The 19,989-nt window shown below is 30.4% G+C and overlaps 2 protein-coding genes across 2 annotated transcripts; one reads left to right on the forward strand and one right to left on the reverse strand.

The window, feature by feature from the left end:
* The first annotated feature begins 3,004 nt into the window (after positions 1–3,004).
* Positions 3,005–3,988, forward strand: LOC143561096 (uncharacterized). Its single transcript, XM_077049240.1, has one exon. The coding sequence runs from the start codon at positions 3,005–3,007 to the stop codon at positions 3,986–3,988; it is 984 nt and encodes a 327-aa protein (XP_076905355.1).
* A 9,745-nt stretch (positions 3,989–13,733) lies between these two features.
* LOC143561097 (uncharacterized) lies at positions 13,734–19,895 on the reverse strand. The gene is made up of 4 exons (XM_077049241.1): positions 19,751–19,895; positions 18,602–19,532; positions 18,186–18,517; positions 13,734–14,146 (listed from the first exon to the last, which is right to left on the reverse strand). Exons 1-4 carry the CDS (start codon positions 19,893–19,895, stop codon positions 13,734–13,736), a joined length of 1,821 nt encoding a protein of 606 aa, XP_076905356.1.
* Positions 19,896–19,989: the final 94 nt, after the last annotated feature.

A 19,989-nucleotide genomic window follows, 5' to 3' on the forward strand; every position in this document is an offset into this window, starting at 1 on the left:
TAAGTATGATCATACGCCCCCCTTTGCACTCAGGTCCATTTGTATCGAGTGAAAACAGGCCTCATTATCCGAGTACGTTGGTTGTTACCAACTGGAAAGGACCTTACTTGCGCGATTACCCGAGTACGTTGGTTGATACCAATAGGAAAGGACTTTACTTGTTCGTTTATTACTTGTCCATGAATTGTATGATTTTTACGTATTATATCAAACTGTGGGAATCTCACCAGCTATGTTCATAGCTGACTTTATTTTATACATATGTTACAGGTGTAAAGATACGAGGATGAAAGTTAGAAGACACATAGCATGCCTATAGGATATTCAAAAACAACTTATACATTTGTTTATTTATTTGTTACAACTTGTATTATTTGATAAACTTGTGTTACATGAAGATTTAAATGAAATAATGTTATTATGGTCACCTAATAGTGTCACGTGTGTTTGAGCAATCTGAACGTCACACTCAGGCGTTTCCACTTCAACCGGGGTGTTACAACATTTTGGATATTGATTTTATTAGACGATTAACTTTCAATTAGTATGTGTTTTTTGTTCTCATGTTATAAGTTATAAAGATGTTTTAACTTTTTATTTATCTTTGTTAGTATTTGTATGGTTTTGTATTTAATTTAATGTCTCATGATTTATATAAAGGTATCCTTTTTATATAATTATGACATTTACATTTTACTAAATTTATAATATACATACATACATACATATATATATATATATATATATATATATATATTACGTTTTAAATATGTTATACCCGTGTGTAACACGGGCACTATCCTAATACAACATCAAATCTATACTACTTAATAAATAAATGTTTTATTTACCACTTGTCCTCAACTTAGCCCTCCTCATTCTCAAAATCCCGCCTAAACCTGCCGCCTTTTATAATAGGCCTATTATTTCTTAATTAACAAAATTAATATTTACCAAAAGTATTACCATAAATATAAGAAACAATCACAGGATATAATCAAAGGGTGTAACCTTTTCGTGATATATGCAGTTAATATATTACCATAATATGCAGTTGACTAATTACCATTTTTAAATGTATCTCATTTTTTTTTTTTGGAATTTAAAACAACTATTTTTTTGGGAATTGATTTGCCATCTTCATTGTTTATAACCAGTTAAAAAACCAAACCCCATAACAATTACAATTTTTCTATATCTTATAATATCTGTTTTCATAACACAAGGTTACTTTTACATATTCATTCTTAATGATTAACCTATAAGTACTCTATGTATCCTAAAAATAAAATATATTAACATGACAAATAATTTATTTGATTTACATCATGGTATCCTATCGATCCTTTAATAAGGCCATGACTGACACACCTTTTGTTATCCCATTTGTATTACTTTTACTATAAGCCCAGCCTCATATTGTATACACATTACTGTAGTTCTTTGTTTATCAGTTTGTTCTGGATAAGTTAGAGCATGTTTGGGATTGGTTTAAATACCTTATTGGCTAGGCTTTCTTAAAAAGCCAGTAAGTTAAAAGATATTTGGCAATCACAAAAATCTTTTTTATTTTAGCCTTTTGAAACGGTTAAAAAACATTTTTTAAAAGCCCAAAATCCTGATTTTTAAAATGGCTTTTGAAAAAGCCAATAAGGCAATAAGCATATTTCAAACTCAATCCCAAACATGCTCTTAATTAGGGGGGTGTTGATTGCTTATTTTATCTCCTTAATACTTAGAACTTATAACTTATAAGTTATAAGATGTTTGAGAAAGTTAAAATTTGTAAGTGGATAAGTCATAAAGAGATTAAATAAGGAATCCCAAACAACCCCTAAGATGGCGTAAAAAACTTGGTTTTATAGTCGAATGGATGTACACTATCTGATTATTTAGGAGATAACTACGTGTAGTTTTGTTAAACATATCGCACCCTTAGATAGATAATGACCTTTAGAAAAAGATGAACTATACTCCTTAGAAATGGTTCTTGAGTGTGAAGATGTAATATAAATAACTGACTTAATACGAATTTAATGCTATATATTGTAGTATTTAGGGAAATAAGATGTTAGGGAGCATGCTGAACATTCATTTGCTAAAGTTTAAGAATTACGTTCAACTTAATGGCAATGCTACCAATACAACTACAAATGTTGTATAACGAGACATTTAGGGAATTGTGAATTGTATGTTTCATTTATAAAATTAGATATAATTCATGTCATTGCATATAGAAGTAAATCAACGTATGTTGTAGTTAATAGTGTTGTAAATAAATCTTATATCATTGTAATTATAAGTCTCTGTTACCAGTTTTTGATGTATTTAGGTTAAACTTGGTAAAGACATTTATCGTTGGTTTTGCACTTGCTACTAACCTTATTATCTTATGTTGCTGAATCAAGCATTTGTATATGCATTTTGCTATTATATTAATCTATGTTTAATCGACTTTGTGTATCCTTCCATTCTACAACACATCAAAATTCAAGAATTCTTCAGTGAAAGAACCATACTTGCTCCTATAAATGATGTCGTTTATGAAATCAATGATTGATTATTACAACAAAATTAATAAAATTTATATTCGCCTATCATCCTCAACATTGAACTATAGAGACAATGTAAAATTACAAATCTTAGATACCACAAGCCAGGTCATATAGACACGGCCATCAACCTAAGATTAAAAATTTTGTATTGTATTCATAGATTACGTATTTACGTTTATATCTAATTTATTTATGAATTTCTATTATCAACGATTTTCGCTATTGGTATTTTGAATTTTATGGACTTATAAAATTATTGTTTTCAATCGGTGATATACACGGGTGCCTAACCTAGTGTTGTATATAAAGAAATATTTAGAAATTTGTAATAAGTTTATAAATATTTTTCATCTTTTATGTCATTTAAGTTACTTGTCATTTTAGCGCTTTTATCGAAATGGTGGTGGCGATTCAAGGTGGAAGAGGATAGCATCTGGAAAAAGGTTATAATGTCAATTCACCATACGCCTAGATCTTGGCCAATCATCTCCCACAATAAAAGGTTAAATGGTACATGGGACAAGATTGTCAAGATTGATAAGGCGTTGGCAACATACCAAGTTTCATTAGCTGATTCCATTAAAGGGCAGGTTGGAAATGGGTCTAAGATCAGGTTCTGGTTGGATATATGGCTAACAGAAGATAGATTGAAAGATCAGTTCCCTACTCTGTTCACGTTAGAAACGGCGAAGTCATGTGTGGTAGCTGATCAATGCATAGTGACTAATGGAAATTATTCGATAAAGTGGAATTGGAGAAAGCAGCCTAGGTCCGGGGAGGCGGTTAACGAACTAATGGAATTTCTTGATTTACTTTATTATTTCAGGTTTAAGGGAGGAGAAGACAAATGGGTTTGGGGTGGTGAGGCTCTAGATTCGTTCTCGGTGGCAACAATGAAGAAAGTATTATATAGAGTGGACCCTCCATGTTCGAAGAGTATCCTAGAATGGAATAGTTGGATGCCGATGAAAGTGAACGCGATTGTATGGCGAGCTATCCAGAACAGGCTTCCCACTTATGATAATTTAATAAAAAGGAAGATTCTTTTCGGCCCAGATATATGTTGTAATTGTTTAGCGGCGAGTGAGTCGGTGGACCATATATTTGCGTCATGCTACGTTGCGAGCGTGGTGTGGCAAAGGATTGGCAGGTGGTGTAACATTCAAACTTTCCATATCAAATATATTCAAGGGTTATTTGTGGCTGTCAAACAAGTCCCTGAGATGGAACATAAAAGAAAAATGGTTTACTCCATTGTGATGGCTGCTATTTGGTGTTTATGGGAAACCCAAAACAAGTTCATCTTCGAAAATAAACCGGTAAAGATTGATAAAGTGCTTGGAGACATAAAGTATTTGAGCTTCTTATGGATAAAAAATCGGGCAAATTGTTTGAATCTAGATTGGAATAGATGGAAATCGATAGTGTTGTAAATTCTGTTCTGGTTTGTTTGTACTTCCAGCTCTTGCTACTTTCTTGGTAGGAAGGGTTTTGGTTTCTTTTGATATGAAAGTTGCTCTTCAAAAAAAATTTTTGATTTTTAAAATTTCGTAGATTGTATTTATTAATATGTTTTAAAAGTAGTTTTTTTTTCAACTCGTGTGTCACACGAGTATATAAGCTATTTTCTTATATTTTAAAATCTAGAGAGAGAGATATGTTCATCAAAAGATGAAATTATTGCAATAACAAAAAAACTAACCTATATAGATTTTTATTTTATTTTTTATTTTTGAAACTCTTCTCTATAAAAATAAGGTAAATAAAATTATGGAATTCACATGCATTTTATTCCGTTCCCAATATGAACGGTTATAGCCGTATAGAAATAATCCAAATTGTTACATGCTTTAGATAAGATAAGATAATATGAGATGTGAACCCCTTTGTTGTCGTATGTATAAATATAATATAAAAGAAAAAGAAAAAATAAATAATCAAGACAAAGATCTTCAAACTTTTTATTAATGAGATCAAAAGTCTAAAAGAGCAGGAGTGGGGAAAGAATATGAAATAACGTGGGATTTGGGACTAACAGTATTGATTTTATGCTTTTGGTACTAATTCGTTACATACAAAATTTGACTTAATAAACATGTGTAAATGGAGTTAACAAATATGAAGAAAAGAAACGATTTAATAGCAAGCATATAGGATACTTTTTCTATTTGTAAATACTATAATAAACACCGATACATATAGTAAACTAGTATTAACACCTCTCGCGTTGCGACGGTGTAATATATTACATATCCACTCCATTCGAAAGCATGAAATTACCATCACCGCCTCCTTCATTCGCCATCCCCTCTCCCGTAGCCAATAACTAACGCTAACCATTGAGAAAACTAAACAAATAAACGAAAAGTAGACGTATTGAACCACAAACGCTTATTGCGTTGTGTTAACACACAAAATTAGACCGAAACATAAAATACATAAAGTACATAAAAAAGTAACTAAGTCAACTTGACATCTACGCGTTGCGACGGGGCCATTAAACGGGAAAAATAGACATAAAAACGTTAACCACACACATGCATTGCAGCGTATTAACTCATTAAATTTGGACGTAAATGTTAAACAAAAAAATTGTGAAAGGCGAAAAGTACATGGGACCAAAGTTGAAAGTGGAAAAATATTGACGACTAGAACTAAAAAATATTTTATGACATATTTGCAAACTATGAAAGGTATAAGGGTCAAAAATGAAAAAATAAAAGTTAGACAAAAAAATATATATATTACATGGTATAAATTTAAATGCGCAATGCTGAAAAGAGTGATGCGTAATTCTCACAGAAATGTATATATATAAATATTAAAACAATGTCTCTATATATTTTCTGAAAGTTACAAATATTTAGTTCCTTTTCTTAGTTAGTTCTACATAGACTATTAAATTATTTTCATTTAAACCATCTCTGTACACCAGTATCTTATTATTCGATATATATTGTTTAATTTTTCAAATAATTGTAAATATACTTTAAATTTTGTGTTTATTACATACATATGCATAAGCTATGTACATAAAAGCCGTCAAAATAATGTTTTCATATGATTTTCAGTAAACTAGCATAACCTACTTAAAGAAAAAAAACACCCCTACAAAGGTGTACATAAACTGAAAATAAAACCAACTTTTTCTTATTTCTGAATGAGAAACAATAAAATCATATTTATATAATTTTATTTTAGTTTAATTTTAAGATTGCAAAAAGTGTGTGTACTTTTGTTATGCATTTTTTCATAATAATTTACGTGTCTAGACCTCTTCCCATAACTCATGTACCACTAAAGTATTAATTAAATAATTTTATGACACCAAAAGGTTGAGAAGTTTTGATCATAAATTCTACGTTCAAAAGAAAAATAGTAACAATTTTTGACAGTAAAAAAAGTCACAATTTCTATGTATCGTATCTAAATTTGTACACTCATAAATACATATTACGTACAAATAAAAATGATGCTCAAATTAATCAAACCTTTTAAGAAATGTACGTTAACAACTCTCCAAATCTAGTCACTTGAGAATTGTGATATACAATTATTGTGGAAAATGTCAAACCTTCTAAAACAATATTAGATGATACATATTGTTGTCTTTCAATTCATACGTAATATATATGGCCCTACGATATTTTTATATTTGTCACTTATCAAATGAAATGATACATATATTTCACACTAGGTTACTAACCCGTGTAATACACGGGTGAAAAATAGAAAATTCGTCACGTAAAGAAATTTGATTATATATTTGAATATTATATTATTCTTCTAATTATAAAAACAAATAATTTTAACCAACAATATCGCCCGTTCTTGAAAGTAAGTTCATTGAACTTGTCTAAAATCGAAGGATACACAAAGTCTATTAAATCATATAATGAATATAATGAATTGTTAATTAGAAGATAATCGAGAATTTGTACATTCATTTGTCGTCATTTAGACCCTCACCCCCAACATTCCCTTCACCTATATCTAATAATTAATTCACAAATTATTTTATCTCTTCAACATGTAAGGATTGGCATCCAACTATGAGCCTTTTGTTTTTTTTGATAATTTAAGTACCTTTCACTTTGAAAAGATATAGGAAGAACTTATTGAAGTATAATTTAAAATAAACACGAACAAAAATCTATACAATCTAACTATTTATTTAACAAAAGTATCATAAATTTAATATTTACAACTCCCTAAATACTTCCTTTTATACAAGGTTTATACTTTAATTTGTAGCATTTCATTGTTGTCAATGATTAATATAAAAAGAAACAAATTGATTTTTTTAATAGCTAATAGCTAAACACTTGGAAACATCAATTGACTTATATGACTTGTTTAACGATTCATAGAGCCATTACTTGTATACACTCTAATATTGACTTGAACTTGTTATGGCTTCAACTCAAGATGCTAATAACACATTTGGTATTATAGTATTTTTCATAATACCTTACCGGAAAACCATAATAATTCAACATCTCCATTGAATTTTTTACTTTTATATGGAACCTAAAGAGATTATAAAAAAAATTATATAATAATTAAATTCATTATAAACAAAAAGGGAAAAGAAAAAAAATGCTAATGAATAATGAATAATATGAGAATCGACTATTAGAGTATCAAATTAAACCTTACCAGAAAATAATTAATCCCCTTTACCGGAATTGGCGATGATAGAAATAGTAATCCGAAACAGAGAGAGAGATTATAATTGTTAAGGTTTTCAATCTTAAGATTTATATAATGTAAATGAGATTTTTTGAATTTTAATAATAATTAGAATAATTAATATCATAATTACATTAATAGGTTAATTATGGATTGTTTGACCAGATTGTAAAAGTATTTAAGTTATTGTAAATTTTAAATTTTAAAATTGGATATTTTTTAGTAATAATGCATTTTTAATTATGGTACATTTAGACATTATGGAATGTTTGACCAATAAAATTCAAAAGTTTAAAAATTAAAATTGAAAATCCTTTTAAAAATAATAAGTTTCAATCGTATTAATGTTACATTATGAAATGTTTGACCATTGATTTACAAAATATACATTTGAGTTACACTTTAAAGTTTTAAAGTTTATAAAATATTAAAATGGCATAAAACTTTGAGAACTATGGTTATAAAATGGTGACACAAAATAAACATAACTAAATGTAATTATGATAATAAAACACACACATACACACACACACACACACACACACACACACATATATATATATATATATATATATATATATATACTTATGAATGATAAAAATAGCACTAATGAAAACAATACAAACCTTATTTCAATATACATCGTTGGATAAATTAACCTTACAATATTCCAAGGCATGCCAAAATGCAATTCGAGTTAGATTTAGATTTAGTGACGATATAAATCATTAAATTCATAACAATATGTAAGGGAAATTTAATATCACAAAACATACTTGTATACATTTAATTAAATGGTGACCAAATTTTTATTTTTTTGGTTGAAATGTTGACGAAATTTGAATACCTGTATTAAAAAAAAATCAACCTCTCCGGGCAATATGCAGTCATTTCGATGGTATAAATCCCTAAAAATTACACACGGACTTATATCATTGTTTGGGCTAATTATACACATAAATATCTCCAGGCTAATTTTTTAGGAATTTATATACATGTATTGATTATTGTTTGAGCTAACTACCATTTCATCTTGAACAATCATTTCGATGAACCAATCTTCTCCGTGCTTTGAATTTTCCTTCAGACGTCAAAGTTTGAGAATACGCACCTTGAGGATACAGTCACTGTTAAGACATCCAATTGTTTCAACATAGTGATGTTTGTTGGCTCCATCTTCCTGGTGATGGAAAAAAAACATTAATTTCTGAAAAATAACACTTTTAACCAAAAAACGAAAAAATTTGAATGATATAAACAACAAAAATATAAACCTTGGAAATCAAGAAAATCATTTTAGCTCAATTTGGTGTGATAGTGTAAGAATTCTTGTGTGAAAGTGAAGTATTATATATAGTTTATAGTAAATGATTGAATTTTGGGAGGAATGAATAAAGAAGAAATGTATATACGGAATTAATTAAAAACATAAAATTAGGGAACTTCAATTACATTACATCATGGACGAAAATTAGGGAACGAGGACTAAGGGATTTTCAAAATTTGAATTACTAAAATGTAATGTTGTTAAATACAGAATAATTCAATTCAAATCTTTAATTATAGACTATATTTAAACATACGGAATTAACTTTTTAATATGGAAAAATAAGTTACTACTTTTTTTATTTACATGAATATAATTAATTATCAATTCAATCAATTAAATAATTACCGTATATCTTGAATGATTATCAATTACCGTATATCTAATATCTGAAATTATAATCAATTATGATATATTTAAATTGTGAATCATATGGTTGAAATTTATAAACATAGTCAACATAATATAATTAATAAGCATTTGAATAATTAAGTAACTGATATAAGCTGTGTAAAAATAACTAAGTAATTTCTTTTTTTATGTATTAACAATAACACAATTTTATTATAATAAACAGCAATTTAAAAATTGAGTCATTGATATAACATATGGTAAGTAGTAATAATAATTATAAATTAATATATATTTCAAATTAGAATCAGCCTCATATATTAAAATCTTTGATTGACTAATTTTGAATTAGTAAATCGGTCAAAATCCGTATTTATAGTAACCATTAAGAATGCTTAATCAAACCTTAATCAAATGATCAAATGATATATCATAATTTATTAAAATATAGAAATTCCGCAATTAAAGAATTCCTTAATCAAATGGAAAATTTATCCCTAATTTACAGAAATTGATTACAGAAATTGATATTTCATAAATATCAAATTACACACAATTATAGTATAGTTAAATCCGTAATCTCTGTATATTAGGTTGTTTTATATTGAATCCAATGGATGAAATATCAATTAATTATCTCAAATAAGTTAAACTTGGAAGGAAGTCTGATGATTAAACTGACTTGAGGTAATGTTGATGGTGAGCACCTTTAATTTGACAGATAAATGAATTGAAGAAAGTGATAGGTGGAACATGATAGAACCATCAATGAGAATGGAAGCGTGAAAGAGGAAAATTGATTTGAGTTTCTAGGTTAATTAAGTTATATTAGTTAGATACATAATAATAAAAATAGCATAAATAATAAAAATCATAATTAATTAATTAATAAATAAATTGGTTAATCATTATTAAATTAAATATTAAATTAAAGTTAAAGATAATTATTAAAGAGAATTGATTGTATCTTATTTTAATTTAATTTTGATTTATTTTATTCAAATGAAAATTAGAGAGGTGGTAGATATATATGGAAAGTTTAGGAAACAACCAATAGGAAGAGAGGAAGTTGAGTTAAAGCCTATTGTTTTAATATATATATATAGATTTTAGAAAATATAGTATATACCTAGAACTGTCATATAGTTTTTACACATTATAAAAAAGGCTTGGGTTATACATACACCATATTGGTTATTCATACACCAGGGTAGCCTATACGAGTCGTATAGGCTTTATACGGCTCGTATAAGTGCATGATCAAGTCATTTTCAGCAGAAGTGTCATGTTTTATTCTTTTGTATCGTATAGCCCCTATACGGCTCGTATAGGGCTATATGACTCGTATAGGGTCAATTTGACTCGTATAGTTTTTTTTTTTCAATTTTAAAACTACAAAATATTAAAAACAACACCCGAGCTGGTTACAAAATATATATATGCATAACAACCTATGTACAACATGAGCGTTTCGGGGGTAACGACTTTTTAGATGTGGTAATGCAATCCTTTTTGGTTGACACATATATACGAGTCGTATAGACTAGAAAAGTAATTAAAAATCTCTGGTCAAAGTACATGCTGACATGCTGTATATACGAGTCGTATAGACCCTATATGGCTCGTATAGGTCAGAGGAGTTACGTAGGCTATACGAGCTGAAAAATCTATACGGCTCGTATAGACTGCAAAAGCTGCCACACTGACACGTTCGTACACAGGTCAATAAGTTAGGGCTATACGACTCGTATAGGCTTTATACGAGCCGTATAGCCTTATTCCTACACCAGGGGACCGGTGTATGCATAACATGACCCTAAAAAAATACATAAATTCTCCCTAAAGTTTTCTCCCCACTTGCAATCTTCTTCTTTTTTTAAAATATATTCAATTAAAAACGGTGATCCCACTTAAAAATATTAGATTTTAAATGTCCTTCAGTTTATTCTCAACTTTTATCATATTTTTTGCACTAATATTTCATAGTTGTATTATATTCTTATTAAACTATATGCACGCACATACACACATGTATATAATAACAATATATGCAAATAGTAGTTAAGTATAATATCACATAATTCAAGTTTAATAAATTTAGTAAATTAATATCACAAGTTATATATAAATATATTTCAAAGTACGCCATAATAAAACTTAGAATAAATTATACAGTTGGTCGAATCCAATAATTCATGTCACCATCGTTGATGACTTGGTCTAATGCAAATAATTGTCGTATATGTTTGTGTATTAACCAAGGCATAAGGGGTAATGGAATAGTTATTTTTTCTGATTAAAGATAAATCACACTCAAATTTTATATTTAAATTACATTTTTTATAATCACAATATTTAAATTCTCACCATTTAAAGACATGCTATGGATTAAAATTGTTCAAACAATCATAATTCGTTAAAAGTTTTTAAATTAAATATTATGTTTACTTATAAAATAGTGATAGCATCATAAAGGATATGTAATTAACTATATATATATATTGGTAGTATAACAAAGATAATTAAGAAAAATAATTAGTCCAGTATGATAATTACAAATGAAACATAATCAAATCATATCACGTAGTAAATGTAAAGAGAACTATGATAAACTCTAGTAAATATATTATATATAATACTACTCATCGTAATGAAAGCGAGAGGAAAATGGAACGCACTGACTAAAAATAAAAAGAACAACATCAAAAAACAATGGTTATTCGAATTTCAAAGTATGTTTGAATTTTAATTTATGATGGGACGACAAATTGCAATGACGGATCTAGAGTCATAGGATGACTACAGGAGACACGGCGATAGAGGTTTATATGTTGATAGAAGCCACGACGGTGGTGGCATGAAGTGCACTTGTAGCGATGTGGCGACAACAAGAGAAAAATAAAGTATGTTCAACCAATATCTTTTTACAATGCGACCCCGAGACAAGAAGAAATAAAATAGAAGAGAAAGAAAGCAGTAGACCTTTGTATGTTCCATGGCGGATAGAAATGCCTATAGATAAGTTATGCGAGGCAGTAGAGCAATGTCTAACCCATAATTTGACGGAACTATTTCAATAAAAGGAGGAAGCGTAAGAAGGACAACACTAATAAATCGGAAAAGAGGTCCTATTATTTCCCCTAAACCTAAGAGGGGAAGTGGGGTTAGCTACGTTACCAAAGTTGAGTGTGAGAGAGAGACGAAAGCAAACCATAATATCTAACAGTTAAAACTGTGGTAAAAGAAAACCCTAATGTAAATTGATACGATCATATTATATTATTATTATTTAAGTTTATCTTTTATTTAGTGTCCTTGTTATAATCAAATTGTGTTTTATTATTATTATTATTATTTAAGTTTATCTTTTATTTAGTGTCCTTGTTATAGTCAATTGTGTTTCCTTATTATTTATCTTTTTATATTTTATGTTTTTTTGTTTTCCTATATATTGTGATCTTGATTAAGAGAAAGAATAAGAAAGAATTATTATTTGGGTCTATTTTTTCTTCTTTTCTTAGGAGATTGACGGTTGTCTCGAATATACCGTAACAATTGGTGCTTTCATTGAGCCTTAGCCTAGATGGCTTTGGAAGAACTCTTGTGGGAGCATCCACAATTACCTCTTTTTACTGGATCTAATCACGCCCTATGGATCTCTCAAGCTGAACAATATTTTATCTTTTACGCGATCTATGGCGACGAGCGGTTTCCCTATGTCATTGAATCCTTCGATGATGAACCATTCTGGTGGTTCAATGGTTGGCTTCGGAGTTTAGACTTCCTCACATGGGATGATTTCACTACGGCAATGCTGACTCAATTTCACGCTAGTTCCGTCAATGCAATTGCGAAGTCTGATCATGAAGCCATTGTTAATGAGGAAGTTACTCAAGGATTGAAAGATGTGACCTTAGGTGAGCATGCAACTGGTAAATATGCAAATCAAATTTACGACAATACAATTACCTCGTTGGCGCTGACACCGTTAAAAGGTGCAATAAGGAGATCCGTGTTGCACCCCTTGTGGTGGTCCGTTGACATTGGCCTGAATAACACCGGAAGACTCGAATGGCGGCCACCGTGGTGCTACGTTGAGACCGCCCCACTTGTCGTTGTACGACTCGAGTGGCGACCACCATGGCGACGTAATTCCGTCCTTGAGGACAAGGACGTTTTCAAGGGGTCGGGAATTGATACGATCATATTATATTATTATTATTATTATTATTATTATTTAAGTTTATCTTTTATTTAGTGTCCTTGTTATAATCAAATTATGTTTCCTTATTATTATTTAAGTTTATCTTTTATTTAGTGTCCTTGTTGTAGTCAAATTGTGTTTCCTTATTATTTATCTTTTTCTATTTTATGTTTTTTGTTTTCCTATATATTGTGATCTCGATTAAGAGAAAGAATAAGAAATAATTATTATTTGGGTCTATTTTCTCTTCTTTTCTTTTGTGTTCTTGGGAGATTGACGGTTGTCTCGAATAAACTGTAACATAAATTCTCATGAAACGTGCATTGTTAATACTGGATATATACACAAATAAGTATAAAGAAAACTAATATATAATTTGGATGAATACACCACAAAATCTTATCAAATCATACCTTATAATACAAATAATAATTGTAGCAAACCCCAAGTATAATCACATATACTAGTTGATTTTGTTTTTTTTATGAAAGCTCTATACACCTTCCAGGAATCATGCATACCTCATATTTAAATCACATATAACTTATTCAAACCCTGTCTCTGTCTCTCCCCATTATATATATCTCTACAGTTGATCCCACACTCACCAAAAGCCAACATTGACTTCTTCCACAATGTTGAAACTCTTTATTCTACTAACCATCTCCACCACCACAATCATGGCACAATTATCACCAACTGCCACCCCAACTGTCTCACCCACCGCCACCCCCGCCCCAGCACCGGTTATAACACCGCCATCTCCATCCCCAACACCCGTACCCGCACCTGCACCCGCGGTACCCACTCCATCGCCTTCGCCTACTGCGGTACCATCACCGGCACCTTCTACTCCTAATTCTCCAGCTTCACCACCAGGTGGTGCCTCTGAGGCTCCATCACCGGGTCCCCCCGGTGATGGACCACCGGCAGATGTTCCACCTAGTGGCACATTTGCTGACGGTTGGACCAATAGAGCTGTTATTGCCGGAACTGCACTAGTTGGAGTAATCTTTGCTGCCAGTTTTATGTGAAGATGAGAGTCAACATGGTTTTATTTATCTAGTTAATAATATACACATTTGTCCTTGTTTTTCACTTTTGAGTTATATATATTTTGTTTTTCATTTTGTTATGGTTTTTATATATCTATTGTTATTTTATTGGTTAGTCACGTTATGGTTCTCCATGAAAAAAAGAATATTGTGTTAATATATATGACATGATCTAATCGGTATTTGAAAATAAATAAAATCAATTATTCAAAATATGATTAAGAATTCAAGATTAGGCTATAAGTAAAAACCTTAATTATTGAATTTGTAACTAAAACTGGCACTTGTAGTAAAAAACTAAATACTAAAATTTGTGACGGAGAAAACAATGAACAAAAATGAATAATAATAATAATAATAATAATAAAAAGTCATATGACCCAGTCGTCTGCGTCTACATTGTAGTGAAAAGGATAGAATGATTCTTTTACACGAGTTCATGAGAATGTAAAGAAATACGATTAACATAATATGAACCCAAACATTGTGTAAGACACATGAGTCTATGCAAGAATGAATTTTTTGCAAGTTACACAAACACGCAAACCATTTAATATGAAATTGCTTCAGTTTATTTGCGTATTATTACTCGAAAATCTCAACATTACAACCACCCAAAATACCATAAGTTAACTTTGACATAAAATATAAAGTTTTTAAAAAGGTTAAACATCTTTAACGGGTCAAAGGCCAGGTCAATTTGCGAACCTGTAAGATTTTCTTGAACACAGTCCATTTAGCTGAATATTTATTGATGATGATTCCCTCACCAAGAGGATCGACTTTTGTTAAGGGAGGCGTCTCACTAACTTTTAATTATCAATTAAGGTTATAATTCTTAAACACTGAACTCATTTATAATACTGAACAGAGTTTGAAAACTGAAAATAGCAAAATCAAAATATTTAAGAAAATTATAGAAGCTAAATTGTTAAAAGTGGATGGGCTATATTCGTGGTCAACATAATAAGTTAATAAATATGATAAGTTAATAAATATGACTTTATTGCTTATATTCTTTATTGTACTTGTATGTATATTTATTTATTGGCAACAAATCTTTACATAACCAAAAGATATAAACACCACAAGAAATTACATGAATAAGAGTTGGTTATGATGTTTGTGCGAAATACACAAAAGATAAAAGATATACGAGTAACAAAATTGTTTATTATCGATCGGTATTTTGAAAATTGGATTGGTATTACACTAGCTGCACTAATGGCTTAACCTAATGGTATAACAAATCAAAATTACTTTATTATTTAATAATAATTATAAAAAGATATAAATATATAATATAACTAGAAATGTTAAGAAATGAATATAAAACAAAAATTAGTGGTACAAAAGTAGTACTACAAAGCAAGTACCACACAACCACTTTTGAAACTTGTGTCTCTAAAAGAATAGAAAAAAAAACACGTTATTATATATGAAAGAAAAGTACCGATTTAAAAGCAACTAAGTCTTATTTAATCTTTAGTAAGAAGACTAAAGACTTCACTTTCTCACAAATTACAATACTCAATAGAATACCTGAAGTAAGAGGCAAAGAGTCAAAGACAACTATCTAAAATACCAAGAGAGAGTCACACCAAGTCACAGAGTTATAGCCCAGCCCAAATAAGTAATGAAAATGGATTGATCCGACCCAACCCCCCTCTCTCTCTCTCCCTCTCAAAAAAAAAAAAAAAAAAAAAAAGACAAAACTTGTTCCACTGCAAATGGGTTTGCCAGATCAACCTAAAAATCACTTTGTTCATCCATGGGGCCACACCACGTGAACCGAACCAGCTTAGCTAACGTTTTGGGATTTAACCGGCTAGTATGGATGGAATTGGTTCGTACCTGACTACCATTGTCGTACCAAATATACTGATACCGTATTTGAATAAAACTAGGTATCATACCGCAACAAATGTATTGGTTCAGTACCGGTTTTCCAATGTGATACTCGCTTTGTTTATGTTTTTCTTTTTCTGTTTTTTTTTCTAATCTCCATTGATCGTATCAAATACCATAGGTAATCAAGAAATTAAAATGTATCAAATTCATTCATAATCAAGATACCATAATATCAAAAGCAAATCATTAAAAATATCCCTACAATCATATTTATATAAACAAGGCCGTAGCTTAGTTGGGACTAGGGGTGTTCATCGGGTTAACATGATCGGGAATCGGGTCGGGTTAGTCGGGTTTCTCTTAAAAGGATATCTAACCCGCAACCCGACCCTATTAAGGTTTGGGTTAGTCAGGTTCTGGTTCTGGGTTAGTCGGGTCAGGTTAATCGAGTTAACCATGTTAATTTATAATTTTAAGTTGTTTTTTTGTGTTTGTAACTTGTAGGTGGCAAATTTCTCATTCCACTAAATTTTTTCAATTTCTTTTACAAGTAACTATCTTATAATTAAATATATAGGCCTGTAAACGAACCGAACGGACATGAATAAAGGCATGCCCGAGTTCATTCATTTAACTTTTAACGAACACGAACACTTAATCAAACACATATTGGTGTTCATGTTCGTTAGTTAAAACTAACATGTTTGTGTTCGTTTATGTTCGTTCATTTAAAATCTAAACAAACAGTTCACGAACATAATGAGCATAATTAAACAAAGATAAACGAACATGAAGGAACATACACGTGCATACATTAACGAACATAAACTAACATAAATGAACGCATTTAAATAAACACAAACAAATATAAAACATATTATGGTGATATAATTTCTAAATGTCAATAATATTTAATAATTTTCTACGAATATTTAATGAACATAAATGAACGTAAACAAACTTAAATGAACGATCATAAACGAACGTTCACAAACATATATAGATGAACAAGTGAAATATGTGTTCATGTTCGTTCGTTTAATTAAATGAACACAACATAAATGAACTTTTCGCCGAACGGTTCATGAATAAGAGAATAATTAACTCCTTTATAAAGCTTACAGTATTGCCTTTATAGTGTTTATTTCACTTTTTCATCATTGTATTTAAAGTTAAGTATCACCACTAATCGGGTTATTCGAGTTAACACAAAACCCGACATTTTTTCAAAAATGAACTCGAAACCCGACCTTATTAACAATTCGGGTTTACCCGAATAACCCGATTAATACTTTTGTTAACCCGACCCTAATTAGCTTATTCGGGTTCGGGTATTTTGGACACCCCTAGTTGGGGGCCAGGGTGGCCCCGGGCCCCCTCCTCTTTCCGGCCGAAAATGTTTATATATAATATAAATTTATCCGTTTTCAACCGAAATTTTGAAAGGGGGGGGGATTCAGGTTTATGTTTTTTTTTTCTACATATGTTGAGTCCTCCTCTGTCGATGTGTATATTCAAGTTTCATCACTGTATATAAAAAGATACTAGGTTAGTTGCCCGTGTAGAACACGGGTTTAAGAAATTTTATTTTATAATTCTAAAAACATTTGAAATATTTGAAGAAACAATGTGGTATTAAATATTAAAGGTAGAAGCATATGTTTAATTTACTAACACATTAATCTTAAATATTATATGGTTGGACACAATATAAATGGTAACATAAATGATAGATTTATTCATGTAAAGTGAAAAAAGACACAAAAACTGATAAATTGTTGAAACTAAGGAAGAAAGTAAGTTACAATCAAATTTGACAAAGTGAAACATAAATTACAAATCTCGAAATATCTCTTTGTAAACAACATTAGATGTCTTATTTGTAGGTTTGCCATATGCGTCGAATATTAATAATTTGACTCCGTCTCTACTCTTCACTCTTGATAGTGCCACATACAACTGTCCATGGCTGAAAACCGGATGCTTTAAATACAAACCAACTTTTGATAGTGACTGTCCTTGGCTTTTGTTAATCGTCATTGCAAAACATACTGAAATTGGAAATTGTCTTCTCTGAAACTTGAAAGGAATCTTGTTATTTGTAGGTATCATATTTACTCTGTGAATATATGTGCGAGTACCAATATTACCTCCAGATATTATTTCAGCTACTACGACATGTTTTTTAAGAGATATGACTCGCAGCCTAGTACCATTACACAAACCAATTTGATGGTCAATGTTTCGGAGTAACATAACAGGAACACCCACCTTTAAGACCAATCTATGATTTGGCAATCCGGAAATTTTAAGACCGTTTAACACGTCGGGCGAGTATAAATTTGCTTGCAACGGATCAATGAAGTCTTCTGTTGGACAAATACTATCTGAGCTAAGGTACTCCTTTTCATCTCTGGGAAAAAGTGAGATCAATCGATCATTAATGTCTTGGACATCTTCATTGGTAGGTAAAAGTATTGCTCTTTCACGAAAGAATTCAATATTTTTGATATTTTATAGAATTGAAGGATAAACAAAATCAATTAAACTTTGAATCGGATCATACGAGTCATTGATCAAAAGATCATGAGGTATGTCTATTGTTGCTTCACCATCATTTGAACCACCGACACTTCCCTCGCCTATATCCAACAGCCATTTAGCAAACTGGTTTGTCTGCTCAATATCAGATGCTTGAGCTCCGATGGTTAACCGCATGTTTTTTGTTAACCTAAGAAGTTTGCATTTACCCCAAATATAGGAAGAACATAAAGATGCATTCACAATCTGTTGTCTGCTTCCGTTTGTAATAACAGGAAGAACTTGCCTAAAATCACCACCAAAAACAATAACTTTACCTCCAAATGGGATTCCCGAATTGATAGAAGTATTAGGAGTTAATACGTCCGTCATTGTTCTATCAAGAGCTTCAAATGCATGTTTATGTATCATTGGGTCTTCATCCCATATAATCAATTTTGTTTCCTTTAGTAAATGCGCATCATCACTTCCTGGTTTTATGCTGCAAGTTGAGTCCTCGTTAAGATTTATAGGAATATGAAATCTGGAGTGTGCTGTTCTACCTCCTGACAACAGCAATGATGCAATACCACTTGAAACAACATTCAATACAATTTGACCTTTAGATCGTATTGCCACAGATAATGTCTTCCACAAAAATGTCTTTCCTGTTCCACCATAGCCGTAAAGAAAAAATACACCTCCTTTGTTAGCTTCAACTGCGTTCATGATTTCGTCAAACACTTTTCGTTGTTCATCTGTTAATGAACTTATAAGGTTGTGAGACTCATTTTGTAAAGTGATTGTGTCATAAGAGAGTTCGTCAACAATTAAACGATTGTTTGAAGAAGCTATAGAATCGTGATCAGGATACGGCATAGTTTGAAATCTACGTAGGCTTGAGTTATTTCGAAGTAGGTACTTCTCAATCTCACACAAAGTTAAGTTCTTAATTTGAGTTTCTGGAAGTGATAAATCTGCAAAATTGTATTAATAAAATATAAACAATATTATATGAAGTACGTATATGAACAAAACATAAAAACGAAAAATCAAATTCATTAAGGATGGTAAAAATTGAAAATTTATAATTAATCTTCATTTGAAAGTATAATATGGTTCATATATTTTAGTACTGAATAACGAATTGGAATACCTGGAATATTCAATATTCTTTGTTATGTGTAAATAATGCCATCTGATAGATATTCCCATGTTTTTTCCCACACAAAATCAGGTCTAGAAAGAGAGCTGGACAATAACATTGATCCAAATAAAGCACGAAGATAATAACCAGAACCGGATGCACTCGCCTCTTTAATTGCTTCAATATATTCCATGTCATCATCGAGTAGTCCACGTGCATAGCAAGCATCTCTAAATGTAGGATATGTCTGGCCATCTACCGTTCGAATATCATCAAAAGATTTTGGT

The sequence above is a fragment of the Bidens hawaiensis genome, unplaced genomic scaffold, assembly GCF_021521415.1.
Source record: "Bidens hawaiensis isolate Kalapana, Puna unplaced genomic scaffold, B.hawaiensis_p1.1 tig00020534_1, whole genome shotgun sequence".
Classification (NCBI taxonomy): Eukaryota; Viridiplantae; Streptophyta; class Magnoliopsida; order Asterales; family Asteraceae; genus Bidens; species Bidens hawaiensis.